This window comes from Mugil cephalus, chromosome 18 (assembly GCF_022458985.1).
Source record: "Mugil cephalus isolate CIBA_MC_2020 chromosome 18, CIBA_Mcephalus_1.1, whole genome shotgun sequence".
Classification (NCBI taxonomy): Eukaryota; Metazoa; Chordata; class Actinopteri; order Mugiliformes; family Mugilidae; genus Mugil; species Mugil cephalus.
In genome coordinates this window covers 17730722-17745855 of record NC_061787.1, presented here as the reverse complement: position 1 = coordinate 17745855, position 15134 = coordinate 17730722, and the positions used below count along the sequence as shown (strand labels likewise).

Genomic DNA, 15134 nt, shown 5'->3' with positions numbered 1-15134 from the left:
ATGGACATCACACACCAACATGTGGCACCCCATTCTCACACCCATGCAACTTTCTATTCACACTTACACCTTTTTATCCATGCGTTAGACCCGGCTAATGTTCTTTCACTGTCAAGTTCTATTCCCATAAGGGAAGTGTATTCACTTCTGCCTCCCCTCCCTTCTTCTGTTTCTTGCAGTGCCAGATCGTCGCGCAGGACGAGGACCATGATTGACAGCCAGGCGAGCTGAGGAGACCTGTCACTCATCTTCCTATCAGCGTGTCAGAGGGCTATCTCCTTCTCGCTTTCCCCCCCTCTTCCTCCTTCTCCTCCTCCACCACCACCACCACCGCCCTCCTCCCACCCTCAGTCCTCTCCTCTTATCTTCTCAATGGAGTGGTAACCCCGTCATCCCTTACAGTCATCCGCCACGACAGAAATCGTAAAGAAAAGCTCCTCATGCCTCCCCTCTCCAGTTGAGTGACTTGTAATAAGTGGAAGCAGAAGAGTGATCCCCCTGTTTCGCACCCTCTACGCGGCTCCTCAGAAAGGAGCGGAGAGAACCAGTCATGCGTTTCCATTTCGCGTTGACGCTGCAGGCAATATGGACTGGTGTTTGCCAGGCGGCCATGCAGCACTACCCCGCAGCGTGGGGCCACTACGACGTGTGCAAGTCCCAGGTTTACTCGGACGAAGGCTTAACCTGGGACTACATGGCCTGCCAGCCAGAGGCAGCAGACATGACCCAGTACCTGAAGGTTACCTTGGATCCCCCCAACATCACCTGTGGAGACCCTCCAGAGACGTACTGTGCCCTGGTGAGTACGCGCAAACGTGAATGGGCAACTGTGACGGACAGAGGCAGCTCTGTGCGTCATGCGTCTGCTCGGCTTGTTCTGGCCTCGCTGCTGTGACACACACGCTTTGTGCGTGACTCAGACACGCTGCCGCGGTGGCTGTAGGTTTGAGCCCATTGACGTCATGTTCTGCTGTTTAGAGAGCTGCTGCTCGGTGTACTCTGCAAACACTGTCTGAAGTGCTGTTGACGCTGCAGAAAACACTGTATAATGTGAACGCATGCATACTCCCTCCGTCCCGAAACACACACACACAAACGCACACACACAGAAATTGGAGTCACATGAAAATATTGTTGCCTCACTCGTGACTTAAAAGTAAAAAGACGTCCCAGTGCAGCTTTTCTGTTACGTCTGTGTTTATCTTCTGGAGGGACTGGCCTAAAAATTCAAACAATCTCTGGATGAAATAGAGCACAGATGGACTAAAAATACAGCAGCTTCTTTGAGGACATAAGGGGAGCATTATCTTAAGTGCAAATGCACAAAGTTTTTGTTTTTCTCGCGCTGAGCAGCACCTTTACCCACGCAGTGACTGCTCATTCCTCGGTCTTTATTTAAACGCACTGGTCCACTGATAATAATCAGTGTCAGCCTCCCTTATCGGCCCATATGGTCATTCTTCTACCTTTAAAATGTCCTTCTGAACGTTCTGAGGCCGGCAAGCGTTTCTTTGTATTGAAGCGCATTTGGATTCCTTTGAAAAATGAATCTGTTTTAGTTTACCGATGTCACTGTGTCGTCTTCTGAGGGTGTCCTGTGGTGTCTGGCGGTAGAATGTTGTTAGTGGGGGACTTTGGATCCTATGAGGGGAGAGGCCTCTGTGGACCATCCCACAGATACTTGATCAGTTTGGGATCTAGTGAATTTGGAGGCCAGGACAACACCTTGTGATGTTGGTGTTGGGGCTCAACTCATACTCAGTTCAGAATATGGTAACCCCACATATTTCCTGCAATACCAAGAAAAACTGGATAGTCCTACCACCATTCAGAGCAATGAAGTATGTGAAATTAAATGAGACATTCTCAACAGATGCCTAATTCGCTGTTAACTGTCCTTCAAAGTTATCTTCTTGTCAGTATATTTAACAACGGACGCTGACTGTAAACTGCTCGTTTCTTCGATGGCAGTCGTTTTGAAGAAATCATTTGTCAATCACCACGTAAAGCCTGTCCAAATGCTATGATTGGCCCTGCCGATCTTTGACAGGGCCTAATCAAATTCACAGCTGGGTAGGAGGAAACACTGGTGGGGAAGTTGGTCTGGCTTCCAGACAAATTTGTCTCAGTAACAGCAACTGCACTTCCAATATAAATCAAACATTTGTTCCCAAAATATATTTTATTACTTGGGTTGAACCAGTTTGAGCTAACTTGAGAAGAACACAACACAAGGGCTGAATCACAGGACAAATTGCTGCACACGTTACAAAAATTAGGATGATTTAAAAGTGATATTTTATAGGATTTAATCATCTGCTTTTTTAACTTGAAACTGACTTAATAGAAACGATTGGCTCATTCGGATGAACTCCTGTGATGGTGTTGATTGCGCCAATTATACCGCAATCATGAAAATTACAAATTCCCCAGGGCGCTGAAAATAAAATGAGCAAAAGATGCGTAACAGGTCAAGTATTTTATTAACAAAACGCCCTCCTCTTCATTTTTTTTTTTTTGTTTTGAGCCTTGAAACTCACAGCTGGTCGCCTAAGATTACTGCTAAATGATGAATCCATTTTGGGCCGCCGTGCGTTAGCGAGTCATCAAAGATTCTCTCTGAACAAATGCGCTCCTCAACAGCTTCAAGAGCCCCTTAGATAAATAGCGAGATGTTCCAGGAAAAGTAGTAAGTTGAGGAGTATAAATAGACAGCCGTCATCAGCAGAAAGTCAGCTGAGAGGGAGAGCAGAGGAACAGAGAGGGATTAACAAAACACAGATGACAAAGACAGTGAGAGAGGGGGTGAACATGAGACGGAGGCTCAGAGGACTGTGTGCAACGCATATGATGACTGGAGAACTAATATCTCCAGCGTATATAGGGATGGAGGCCCTGAAATGTGAATAATTCAACATGTTTTGTAGCTAATGTGTTTTATTCATAGGGCACATTATTCAGCCCGACATCTCTCAGGCACTTTAAAAAAAAAAAAAAAATGCTGACTTCCATCATCAGCTGACTCCGAGGTTGGTTGAAGGCAGAATGAATCAGCCGGGTGTGGGATGCCACATCTGGGGGGGTCCCGGTCAACAAATTCCGTTACCCTCCGTCCTGAACTCCCTGACCTTTCACTGATCCGCATTTGAACCTGAAGCGATCCTTATTTGCTTTGGAGCAGCTGCGTTGCGGATGAATTGTCTGAATCCCGCATGAACCGCGGTCATCCGTGCCCCGATGCTTCGGCGGAGCTGTTCTATTTCTGGACGCGCAGTTGAAACCGACTTTATAATTATTATTGCCAGCCTTTTAACAGTCTGATGATCGCTTATTGAATTAGCGGGAGTTTGCGCCGCGCTGTCGCCCTCGTGTCTCCGGCAGTCAATGTGGTGGGAGTGCTTCAATTAAACAGGCAGTGGTTAGCTCCCACGTAGCCATTTCCTCTCTCAGCCGTACTGTACTAATCACAAATCACAGGAACATCAGTGAAATATGACCCCCGCCGCTTACAATAGACTTCAATCCTCTGCAATTGGTTTATGTTTACCCCCAGGCAGTAACGTGGCTCCAAATCAACATCGGAACAATTATCATTGATATTTCAGCTACTCTGGCTGCCAATACACTGCTGCAGCGCCAATAGTGGTTTGCATCACAAGTCAGATCAGTGCAGATTCGGAGCAATTATCATTAGGCCGCGTTATTGGAGAATTTCATCTCTCTGGTAATTGATTTTGCGGAGGCGGGTGTATTTTAAAGCCTTGTATCTGCTTCCTTGGAGTGCTGGAGGTAACAGACACCACAGCCTGACAAGAGGAGAGAGACGGAGAGAGGTGCAGCGGCTCGAAGGCGTGGCGCTCATATGAACGTGCTTATCTCAGGTTGCGGCCTTCATCCCAGGGTCACAGATGAAGGGAGACAGCATCACACACAGTGCACTCGGCCGCACGCGCCGCTCTCCGCAGTAAAGACTTTTTATTTGCCTTCTGGCCCACTGACCTTTTCGATAGCAATAAGCTGGCATTCACTGAACTCCGGCACATGAATCCGCCATCATATGAGATTTCACTGTCCCCTCAAGTTAGACTCAGACTGGCCTTTAAAAGCGTGGACAGCGCCTCACAGCCTTTACCGGCTGACGACTTTGAGTCCGTGCGGGTCTCAGGAAATGCGCCTTTGAGTTCGGATTGTTGCAAATTAAATTCTTGAAAAACATAAAAAAGTACCTAACTGGAAAATCAATGCAAGCACTTATGCTTAATTGTGTCTTTGTTGTCCAGTGCAGGTGGATTAAACTGAGGAGTAGATGTGCTTTCTCTGCGTCTATCCACTGCATCGTGTTGAAGGACACTCAAGAGAATTCCGAGCGTTTCATTTACTTTACTGCAGAGATTTTGAGGTTACACACAATGATTCAAACAGCCCGACTTATCAAGCAGCTCCCGCGTTCCGCTTCTTATTTACTGCACGCGGCGTTGGACATAAAGTTGCGACTCCATAATTTAAAACGGCGTTCGAAAAAAAACGTGCCCGTGTCTGCATGGATGTCCTTAATGCATTCCCGTGCAAGTACTGTACTGTATGTCTCTGTCCGTGCCATCAATTTACAACCAGGAAGTGCTGATGAAGGCTGAAACCTGAGTGCCGGGTAGGCCGGTGCATTTCGTGGCCAATCAAATCTAAATGAGGAATCGAAAGAGGGGATTATTAAGACACAGTGCAGCGTGTGGCTTTCTCCCGTTTTAGCTTCAGTGAGAGCAGTTTAGATCACAAATAGGGTCCTAATAAATCTGTTTAAATAGTAAAGGTATCCGCATCAAAGCACATGATATTTATTTACTCATTAAAGCTAAAGTATGGAGCGTACTATCACTTTTCACTCACTTTCAATGCAACTGTGTGTGTTTAAATGTGTGATTTAAATATATATGGGTACTCTATCCATTGCGCAGTATCTGCTTCATTCCCTCATACTAAATTTCAAACCTTATAGTATATGGGACATACCATATGCTTGTGAGCAAAATAAAATGAGTTCAGTGACATAAAAAGTGACTTAAATTGTGTGTATGTGCTCTGAGCCCAACATTATCACCTTCTCTTAAGGTGTGCGACGCTGGATTTTTTTTAGTGGTATGGTTAGATTTGTTGTTGTTGTGCGTTTGCTGTTGAGGTCAGTCTGCCGCCAGGTGTGTGTCATTACGCTCCCTTAGAACTAACGGGGCTTCGTCAAGTCGTGGAAGACTAAAACCACAACTGAGGAAACGCGAACGCAAACCTTGCGGTATGTGTGACATACCATGCAGTACACCCGTGAGCAGAACCAAACGAGTTCAGTGACACCTTAAAATTGCGTGTCTGCTTTGTCGCTTTTTCTCAAGTGTTATGACAAACATCGTATGGCAAACACTACATGATACAAGCAGCACACGTGGTGTATTTTTAGTTTAGGTAATTGAATGTTTTAGAGGTAAGGTTAATACTAGATGTGCTGAGGTCAATCTGCTCCTTCAGAGTGAGAACAGGTGTGCATCGTTACGGCCCCTTAGAACTGGCGGGGTACGTCAAATTATGGAACGCTAAACCCACGCCTATTGACATTTAATTGGTGCCCCAATACCTGCTTTGACTTGTGGTTATCTCAATCGTTACATTTTTTAAATTTTTCAGGAATTGGCGCGCACACTTTAAAAAATTTTTTTGCGTAAATACCACTTGATTCACCCCCCTGCTTACCTGAGCAGATGGTCCGTTCCGGTGTATATATGTCTGAGAGGCAGCACTTCTCACTTCTTATTAGTGGGAACAATGCTTGTAGGTTGTTGTTGAGTTGTTGTTGAGTTGTTGTTGATATATGTTGTGCATGTGGTTGACTATGCTGAAAGGTTCCTCAAGATCTCCCTCAAATATGTGAATTATATAGAGTGCTCTGTCAAACTGCTGAGCAAATGGTGAAAATAATCACGTGAAGAGCAAAAATTGCAATGTTTGCACTTTTAACTTTGCACCTACAACGAACATGATTGTAATTGACCGACCAAATATCCAAGAACTCACTGAAGCGCCGTACGGGGGCTTTTCTAGGTGTGTTTGCAAATATATGTACTATAGGCTTGCGTGGATTTATATTGTGGTACACAAATCTGACCTTTCCCCATCACTTTATAAGCTGATCCTGGTTAGAGGTTTCAGAGAGACAGAGCGTTTTAACTTCCCCGTACCTCCGCCGTCACAATCTTACACACTGTGCCGCCTCTCAACAGGCTCCACGCTGACATTTCCTAGAGAAACGAGTGCGCTGTCAGCTGCAATATGTCTCATTTCATACCGCAACACTCAGTCAATGCAAGGGGTTAGAGGAGGATGAGATGGAGAGAACAGAGATGGCAGCTTCTTTTTTTTTTTCTTTCTTTCCTCTGATGGCTGTGACAATCTGGCTCATAAACGTGTCTTTATTGGCTTTATCTTCTGTTTTTTGTGAGGGTTTGACATCGTAAAAAATGAGAGGTGAATTTTTAGTTCTGCTGATTGATATGAAAATTCCAGTAACCTTGTCGCAATTAAATAGCATCAGAGACTAATCGCTCATTTAACAGAACTATTTAACATCAGAGGATTAAAACAACTCGACCCATTTTTGCGAGTCTACTTTCATCTTCACCAGACCAAACATAATAAAAGATTTATTGAATTTCTTGACAGAAAAAGGGGTTTGTTTGCTCGGTGATAGCTATCTGAGGTACCAAACAAAGCTGGAGCTGGATTATTTCTGTATATTTCGCCAACAGGCAGCGTCTGAGTCTTGACTGAATTTTTCACACATGATCTTAATCTTTGCTCAAGGGAATTCTGTCTCTCATGTGATTTAATTAGCCTAATCAACCCTCAGACAGTCTGAAGTCAAGGTAGCGCACACTACACTGTGCATTCATGACAGTGCTTGCCTTGATGGATAGCACACACTTCTTCTTTATGGATAGAACGGGTTTCATCGTCTAAGAGCCATTAAATACTATGCAGTCGTTTAAAAAGCTTAAGGCTGCAGTCAGGCTACTACTGACAGGACCACTAAATATAGAGTACGGTGCTGTGATCAGTCTGAAGAAGAGGAATCTGTGCTAAGTTACAAAATGAGTACTAAATTCAGTGATCTTATTTGGTGCATCGTCATACATGATCCTATGCAAAGTGAATTATTTGGAAGACTTATTTTGTAGTCTTTAGGCCAAGGCAAATTCTCCACTTTTTCGTGGATATTCAGCCAGTGTTGATGGTAGTTGTTGTTAGCTGAAGCAACAACTTTATTTGTATGTGCTATATTGATGAGGAAAGTTATGTTTTCTGGTTTTCTGAGTTGGACGAACAGTTGTCTATGATAAACAGTAACACTGCATGCAAGAAACCCTTCCAGCTTACAGATGGGCCATATCCTCCTACCTATAGGCTAATGCAGCTGCAGCCTCTGTCTGTCCCCTCTGCACCGAATAAGGACCCTGGCTGTCTGTCCTAGTCAGCAATTCTTTTCACTGCGCATCCCTTGCATTCTTGTTGTTTTAGACATGGCTTGTCTATAATATGAGGTTAAAACAGAGGTTTGAGCTCCTCTACTGTGGAGCCAAACAGCTTGTAGTCCTTCAGAGAACCAACGTCACTGATTACAGAACGACAGATTTGAAAAGATGAGTGAACATGTTGTTGTTCACTCATCTTGTCCCTGTCAACATGTTATTGTTGACAGGGATGAGCATCAATAAGATTTTACTGATACCGGTGCCATTATCAATTCTGCTTATCGATCTGATTCTTTATCGATTCCCTTATTAATTCCTCCTGTGAATTTTTAAACAACATGCTTTACATGCGAGTGATGTTTCAAAAGTGGCAGACCTGGTGAACAACAGGGCTGTTTTCTGATTTTAGCACTCAATTCCACTGATGTGATGCTATGAAAGAAAAGGCAGTCTAACTAAAATTGTTACGTGTGGGGATTGCACAGTCCCCTCTAACCACACCTCCAGTAGGAAATTTCATATTTTTTTAAGTGTACAAATTCAGATTTAGTGGAGAAATGAGGGAGGAAAATGAGCTTTAAGAACCTAGCATGGAAACCATACAGTGAAGAAGATTAACACATTTGTATATTGCCGGTGTTGCATACTTAAGGCTGTATCTACAGCCTTTACACTGCCCACCTCCAGTTCTGCACCCAGCAGTTTTACAAGCTTTAATTTTGCAGCTTGATGGGTTTCCCTGAAACTCTTCCAGTGCAGTGAGAATAGATTGAATATTGTCTAACACAGTAGAGAAACTGTCAGACAGTCAGACTGTACCTGACCAATGTGAAGGTTATAGACACCACAGTCAGAGGAGGACCTCATCATATTCTCTCCGAGCCATCCTGTGGCATAAACTTTGCATGAGCGTCAGGCGCTGTCTGAATTTTTATCATTGTCTTATTTCCTGCAAGCACTCGCTCTTCCAGGCCTTCAAGCACCAATACAAACACAGACTTGTCGGCCAAACCTGGGTCAGGCTCGAGAGAAGTCCATTAAGCAGGTGTTGGCAGAAAATCCCACACATCCTGTTGTGGGCACGTTGTGGCTCAGCCTTAGAGTCCGCAGCCCGAGAAATACTGAACGAGTGTCCAGTTTTATTTAAGTGTTATTTTCCTTGACTTGGATCAAAGAAAATAAACCCCTGTAATCACATCATATAAACAGTCTAAAATAATCTCTTAGCTATGTTTCGTATTTTAAACTGTTTAAAGTAAAACCACCCATACCGTACAAACAATTGCTTAATTGCTTAATTTTTGTTGCTGCAACTGCCAGTAGTCATTGTGCCAACACTTCTATCAACACAATATAGAAGGCTGCGTACGTAATCTGTGCAATTAACTAGCTGGGGATTGACTCACTTCTGAATCTAGCCTCAAGTGGACATTTGAGGAACTGCATTTTTTCTCAGCTGTAAATGAGACTTTAGATGCTTATTAATTCATCATTATTTTGCCATCATAAGTCGTTTTCGGGACGAAATGCACAGTACTGCCTTCTTGAACTTTTTAGCTGTTGGTAGTGTACATGGTGTCGCAAACCTCAGCCGTATGTCCTGAGAACACTGCTGCCAGGCATCTGCTGGTGTCTATAACAAACTGTTTATCAAGCTAACGACTATTAACTTTTATCTGGGAAGCGCCAAGGCATAATGAGAGAATGATAATACCAACATATTCCTTATCTACCCATTTCTGTCCGCTAATCCAAGATTGGGTCACAAAAGGCTAAGGATCCCTATGCGTTCCCAGGATCCCAGGACGAGATATATAGTTCCTCCATGTCTTATCTGGTCACGCTGCAAACGGAGGTGTCCACGTGCCATCCTCTCCAGATGCAGAGCAGTGGCTCCTCACCCTGTGAAAGCAAAGGGGCGATTCCTCATCCCTGGTGCGCCTTGAGATCCTGTCCATGTCCCTGTCCTTGTACCAAACAGGACTGGGCACACCGGCCCCACTGGGCATCACATTTCCTTCTGGCATTCAAAATTGCCAATAAAATTACAATACATAAACTTCGCATCACGATTCATGGACTCTTGACACCTAGAGGAAGCCATTTAGATGGATGAAAAAGAAAGGCAACCCCATTATTAGCCAAATGTCCTCTTGAATGTGTTGCCAACCAACTCGTGATGTTATATATCTGACTGCTGGCTAGGCCAACAGCATATTTAAATTGACCATCACCAGCTAGAAATGGAACTCACTGTATGAAATATAAGGCTTATTGTGACAAAGATTTCTGAGATGTGGTAAATCTGGCAGTACTGTCCTTGCAAACTGTGGAAAATGCAGAGCTGGGCAGAAACTAAGGGGCGATTGTATCGTGAAAACAAATGTCTCCCTTGTTCTTTTCAATACCATCTCATCACTACTTCATAATGACTGGTTTAAGTATTCTGGACTAGAGCGTAAGTGCAAACTGGATGAAATGTTTACTCCCGGGGAGGAAAAAAAAGTTTCTAAAAGTTGGTGAAAAGTTGGTATGCAGACAACATCAGGTGTTGCCCTGTGATGTTGCTGCTATGTGAGTGTGTGAGTGTCTATCTGGGCTCCATCAAGGCGTTCAGTGTTGCCTCACCGTTTACACTGCCACAACAAGATAACAGGGGGCCCCTTGACTCCAGCCTCCCACAGGGTTTTATGTTGACTTTTTTTTCTTTCTTTTTAAAAAAAAAATATATAGTTGCGAGCAAAACAAGTACTCCTCTTCCATAAACTATGGAGAGGAAGGCTTGGAGAGGGCTGAGAAATTGAAAATGTGTATCTGTTTTCATAGTGTTCAGATGTGAATGTTTAGACGGTGAAAATGCATCTTGGAAAATATTGTCTTCGGTTTATGAGAATGCAGAGAAGAGAAGGGGCTAATGTTTTATCCTGGGAGGCGTGTTTTACTTTTTATTTGGCTTTGGAAACTAAATACTGAATAACAGAAAAATACTGACATTAATTAACTGATCTATCAGAATTAGCCGAATATTTTTATGGCTCTTTAATGGCTATTGACTACGTACTTGGGATCTGTGGACATAATTTGAAGCAGATACATGTTCGGTCTCGGTCTGATTTCTCTGACGCTGATTTTTATTTTTCTATTACTTCTCTATTTTATATGACAACAGTGTTTTTTGTTGTTTTTTTTTTTTTTTTACCCCCTTTTCTCTGCTCTTGCTCTCTGGACTCAAAATCCCTCTTCCACTAATGGGGGCTTTTGTTGCATTTCACAGTTCATCACTTGTGGAAAATTATGGTCAACCCCATATCGCCCCCTGTTCTGCTTCCACCTCCGTGCATGAGGCTCTGAGAATAGACGGAGAAGCAGTAGTGGGCGGCTGGAGAGGCGCGTTGACTTTTAATTGCTCCTTGAACCACCTCTGCGGTGGATTTTCCCCTCAGAGCTCACTTGGTTGAACACTGATTTCCACAATATTCCCCTCCCTGAATAACAGGGACCTCAATAACAAATGGCAAGCACAAACACACACATACACGCAGGCCAACACAGACAATCTAACAGAGCCCCAAGCATGGCATATGGTGGCATTCATATGTAGAGGCTCTCATGTTTTCATTTATTTGTGTTGCGGGGCTTTTAATGTTAATTGCAGCAGATAAGTGGGAGTGTTCTGAATGGAGCAATCCCAGTGATCCCATCCCTCATTTTTATCCATGGTGGGAGGTCAGATGCTCCCACAACCGTGGCAGACGCTCTCCCTCTTCTACTCAGCATTTCAAAGCAGCAGGGTCTCCTATCCCTTATCAGCACAACAAATACCTCTTTCAGTGTGTGTGAGTGTGTGTGTGCACCACCCCTTCTGTTTTGTCTGTATTTACAACCACGTCAGGCTTTCATGAATCCGGAACTGCAGTTCACTTGTTACGGTCTTAAATGATTGTTCACATTTCTTTTACAACTCGTCCCTACACTTTAAAAGATAGAGCAGGTCCATTGCTATTGATACATCCAAACAACATAGCTCTGCAGTTGGAGGTAGATGGAGTGGTGGTGGCATAAATCACATGCTGGATATTGTGGCAAAGGTACAGCATGCTTGTCCAAATATAATCTTACTGACATCACAGCCAGTGCCATATTGCTAATAATGATGAGTTAACAGTTTGTCAAAATGGGTTGATGAGCAGTCTTCATTGTTGCCACCTCAAAGCATTAGGGACATCAACTTAAAGCTTTTGTGCAGGAACTGAACGTTGGTTACATTCGACCTGTAGAAAAATTTGCATGATACTGAAACTGTATGCCAAAAAGCAGTTTCTTCCCCCGGGCTGTTGCTCTGATGAACTTTGAGCAGTCACAGAGTGCGTGACCATCCTCACAATAACTCTTCATTAATTGTATATACTGTGCTGTTCAAGTTCTTTGTATATATCTGCTTCTACCTTGTATTCCTTCGCTATTATTCTGGATGTCTAATTCATGTCGTACAGTTTTCAATTTTTTTACGCTTTTATTTTTACGCTTATGTAAGTGCTTTGTCTTGTTCCATTGAGCAAAGTGCGATTCATATTCCTTGTATGTGCATACACACACTTGACCAGCGATTCTGATTCTGACCAAACTAACTAGCACCAGTGTGAACCAACAATGAATGTTTCCCAAAGCTGAAAAGAAGAGCAAATGTATCAATCAACAACAAACAGGAAAATAGGGGGAGGCTATCATGGATACACCCAAGTTACAAATGTAACTTGGGTTCTATGAAGGTATTGACTCTGCTTGTAACAATGAATGAAAAAGAGCATATGCTCGCCTTTTGACTCAAACTATTGTATGTATTAAAACAACTTGAAAAATCACATGCCAGGACAGTGCATTTAAAATCGAAATGCTTAAAATGGAGCATTTAAATGAAACAACTGCTTTAATCGCTGTCAGTGAAATGGCAAACTCTCATATATTTGCCCTTTTATGTCACGATAATATCATAATCATATATCTGACAACACTGATTGCAGCATGCCTCCTGAGGAAGGAGTAAGTGATCAGCAGTGACGACAAAAAGATTAGTGTTGGTGTGGTTTTTCCTCGTTAAAGGGACTAAGGGACTCTTCACAGTAGGCAGATTATTTACATGAGTCAACAGTGGGTTAACTATGCTAATTACTCCCACTACTGGAAAAGGGAGACAAAAGTCCTGCAGTTTGGCTTCAAGTCAACATTTTAAACACATTCACAGACGTTTAATGTTTTACTTCCTTGTCTGGTCCCGATGCGACCCTCTTATGGAGCATTTTAGTCATGTGGGCTTTTAAGCCCATTCTGTCATCTTCATTGTTTGAGGGAAATGTGAGTCTGTGCGCTTCACCCTGACGGGCTTTGGAAAAAAAAACTCCTGGATTACCTTGAGTGACGGCTCCAAAACCATAAGATCTGTTATGTCTGGCCCGTACTGAGTGTAGGGCAAACTCTGAATCAATAGCAACGCTATCAGTGATGGAAATTGAATGCGGAATCTGAACCATGAGTACCCCCTCATGAACTGCATAAGAGCATTTTTCCGCTGCTCATCTCAGGTATTTTTTCTCCCTGACAGATTTGAGTGCAGCCACGGCCGAGAGAAAGTGTAAAGTTAGTTGGGACGTGCATAAAAAATGGAGCGTGAAAAATAGAACTTGAGGAGATGAGAGGCCACAGATGGAATTGTCTTCAAAGTATAGCGTCGGCAGTCTTTTAAAGTGATATTACGCCCATTGCACACAGTCATTTTCCTGTGTGCTCAGCTTGATGTGACTCGGAGAAGTAATTTGACATTTGCTGTCATGTATAATTTGGGATGACTAGTTACTGATAGTTGCGAAAAGGCTTGTAGGATTACTACTGTTGCTACAAAAAAGACACCGGACAATGACATTTCTGCCATAGCTACACAAGGATATACATTACAAAAACGTATAGGATCAGCTGCAGAGGTATTTTCAGCCATTTGAACTTTTGAGAGCACAAAAAAAAAAGAACCGCTCCTCTGTGCTGTGTCCTACACATGGCTGAGGTGCTTTGTAAGCTAGCATCTGCCCCGCAGAGGGAACTGGAGTGGTCAGCGCGGAAGACAAAGACCTTGGAAAATGTGCTTGCTTAATTAAAGGAGGGGAATATCCAGAGCAGCTATTTACGCCTAATTCTGACATAAATCTGCAGTTATCGCACTGGCGAGACTGTCCTCTGTCCAATTTAGGAAGTACCCGAGAGCTTTCCCCTAATAAGCAATCCTCCTGATTAAGCCGAGGCAGGAGTTACAGTCTCTTTCTGCAGGAGAGCAAAGGACAAGAGTAGCGGAATTTAACTAGAGGGGAAGTAGTTAGCGAAATGTCGTCATGGATATTGAGGCGGTTAGTATTTTATTAACCCGAGTCAGGACGGAGAGAGCAATTGGTAAATTGGGTGTAGACTTGCAGTGCCTGCAGGACGTCGGCCTGAGGGTGGTGGGATATAGACACTTGACATTTCAACCGATCCATCTCCCACGCCATGCATTTAGGCAATACTGTCTATCTCAGTCCATTGCTGGCTCTAATTAGCAAGTTGTTTCATTTCCTGTGGCTGCTAAACTAGTTTTCAGCCCCTTTTTTTTCCCCCCTCAGGCCTCAAGCCTGGAATACGAGGACATGCACTGAAAACGTCTCCCGCAAGGTGCCAGGCACTTGTCAGAGCGAGCGCGATGTGACGAGGGTGCGAACGGTAATCTGTTCATTATGTTTGCAAGGACAGCGAGCGATTGTGAGGCCTGGCGTGGAAATGCATTTCTCCGTCCCCTCCGTCTGCACATCAGAGGCTTCTAAATGAAATGATTTAGTTAGAGGTGCCAGGCATTAGCTGCTACTCGGGGACACGCATTGTTGTCACGTTGAAGGCTCTCTTTCAACGGCATTCAGCGCGGCTTCAGACTATTCCCTCACCGTAAACACGGCGGCGACGCGCCAAGCTGCAAACATTGTGGCAGGAAGCGTTGGCGTTTGATATGAGCCTGCTACCTCCTTCTCGCCTGAGATCCCTTGGATCTCATCAAGGGCTTTCTTCACCCTGTGTTATTAGCTGGCTTGCTGTCTTGCCATCACCCTTATTGCTTCAGAGAATACGAGGGAAATACTGAGCTTACAATTGCAGATCAATTATCAATTACCCAACAATTTTTTTTTTTTTTTTTTTATGTAACTGATACATTTCTCTTCAGCTTTTCTTTGTGCAGTGCTGGATCTGAAAGTATGTATTATTGACTACATCTGCCAGCACTACCTTCATGCTGCTGTTGTCTGAGTTTTCTGAATTGTTTCAGAGATTTATCATTGTTCGCTTCATTTGGACTGTCAGGATGTCTTCAACCGTCTGAGCCTAGAAACAATAGCATGTAACTTCTTAGAGTGTGGTGACTTAATCACTTAATTTATGAATGACAAAGAGACCATGGATACCAATCTCATCTGTGCACTTAGAAGAATAATAATAATAAACACTGACAGGAGACCATCTTGTCACAATTCAGTGATCTGCTGGGAAACTTTTGGACCTGGCATTCCTGTGGATGTTACTCAGACAAGTCTTTTTGAATAACACACGGCTTCA

The 15134-nt window shown here is 43.6% G+C and overlaps 1 protein-coding gene across 9 annotated transcripts in view; it reads left to right on the top strand.

Annotated features, from left to right (window-relative positions):
* Positions 1-15134, top strand: part of ntng1a (netrin g1a) — a 105291-nt gene that overhangs the window by 12316 nt on the left and 77841 nt on the right. For all 9 annotated transcript variants that reach the window (XM_047568648.1, XM_047568656.1, XM_047568652.1 and 6 more), the window contains exon 2: positions 180-799. In XM_047568648.1, coding sequence (XP_047424604.1) covers positions 551-799 — 249 coding nt within the window. In that variant the 5' untranslated portion in view covers positions 180-550. The remainder of the gene's footprint in view (positions 1-179; positions 800-15134) is intronic.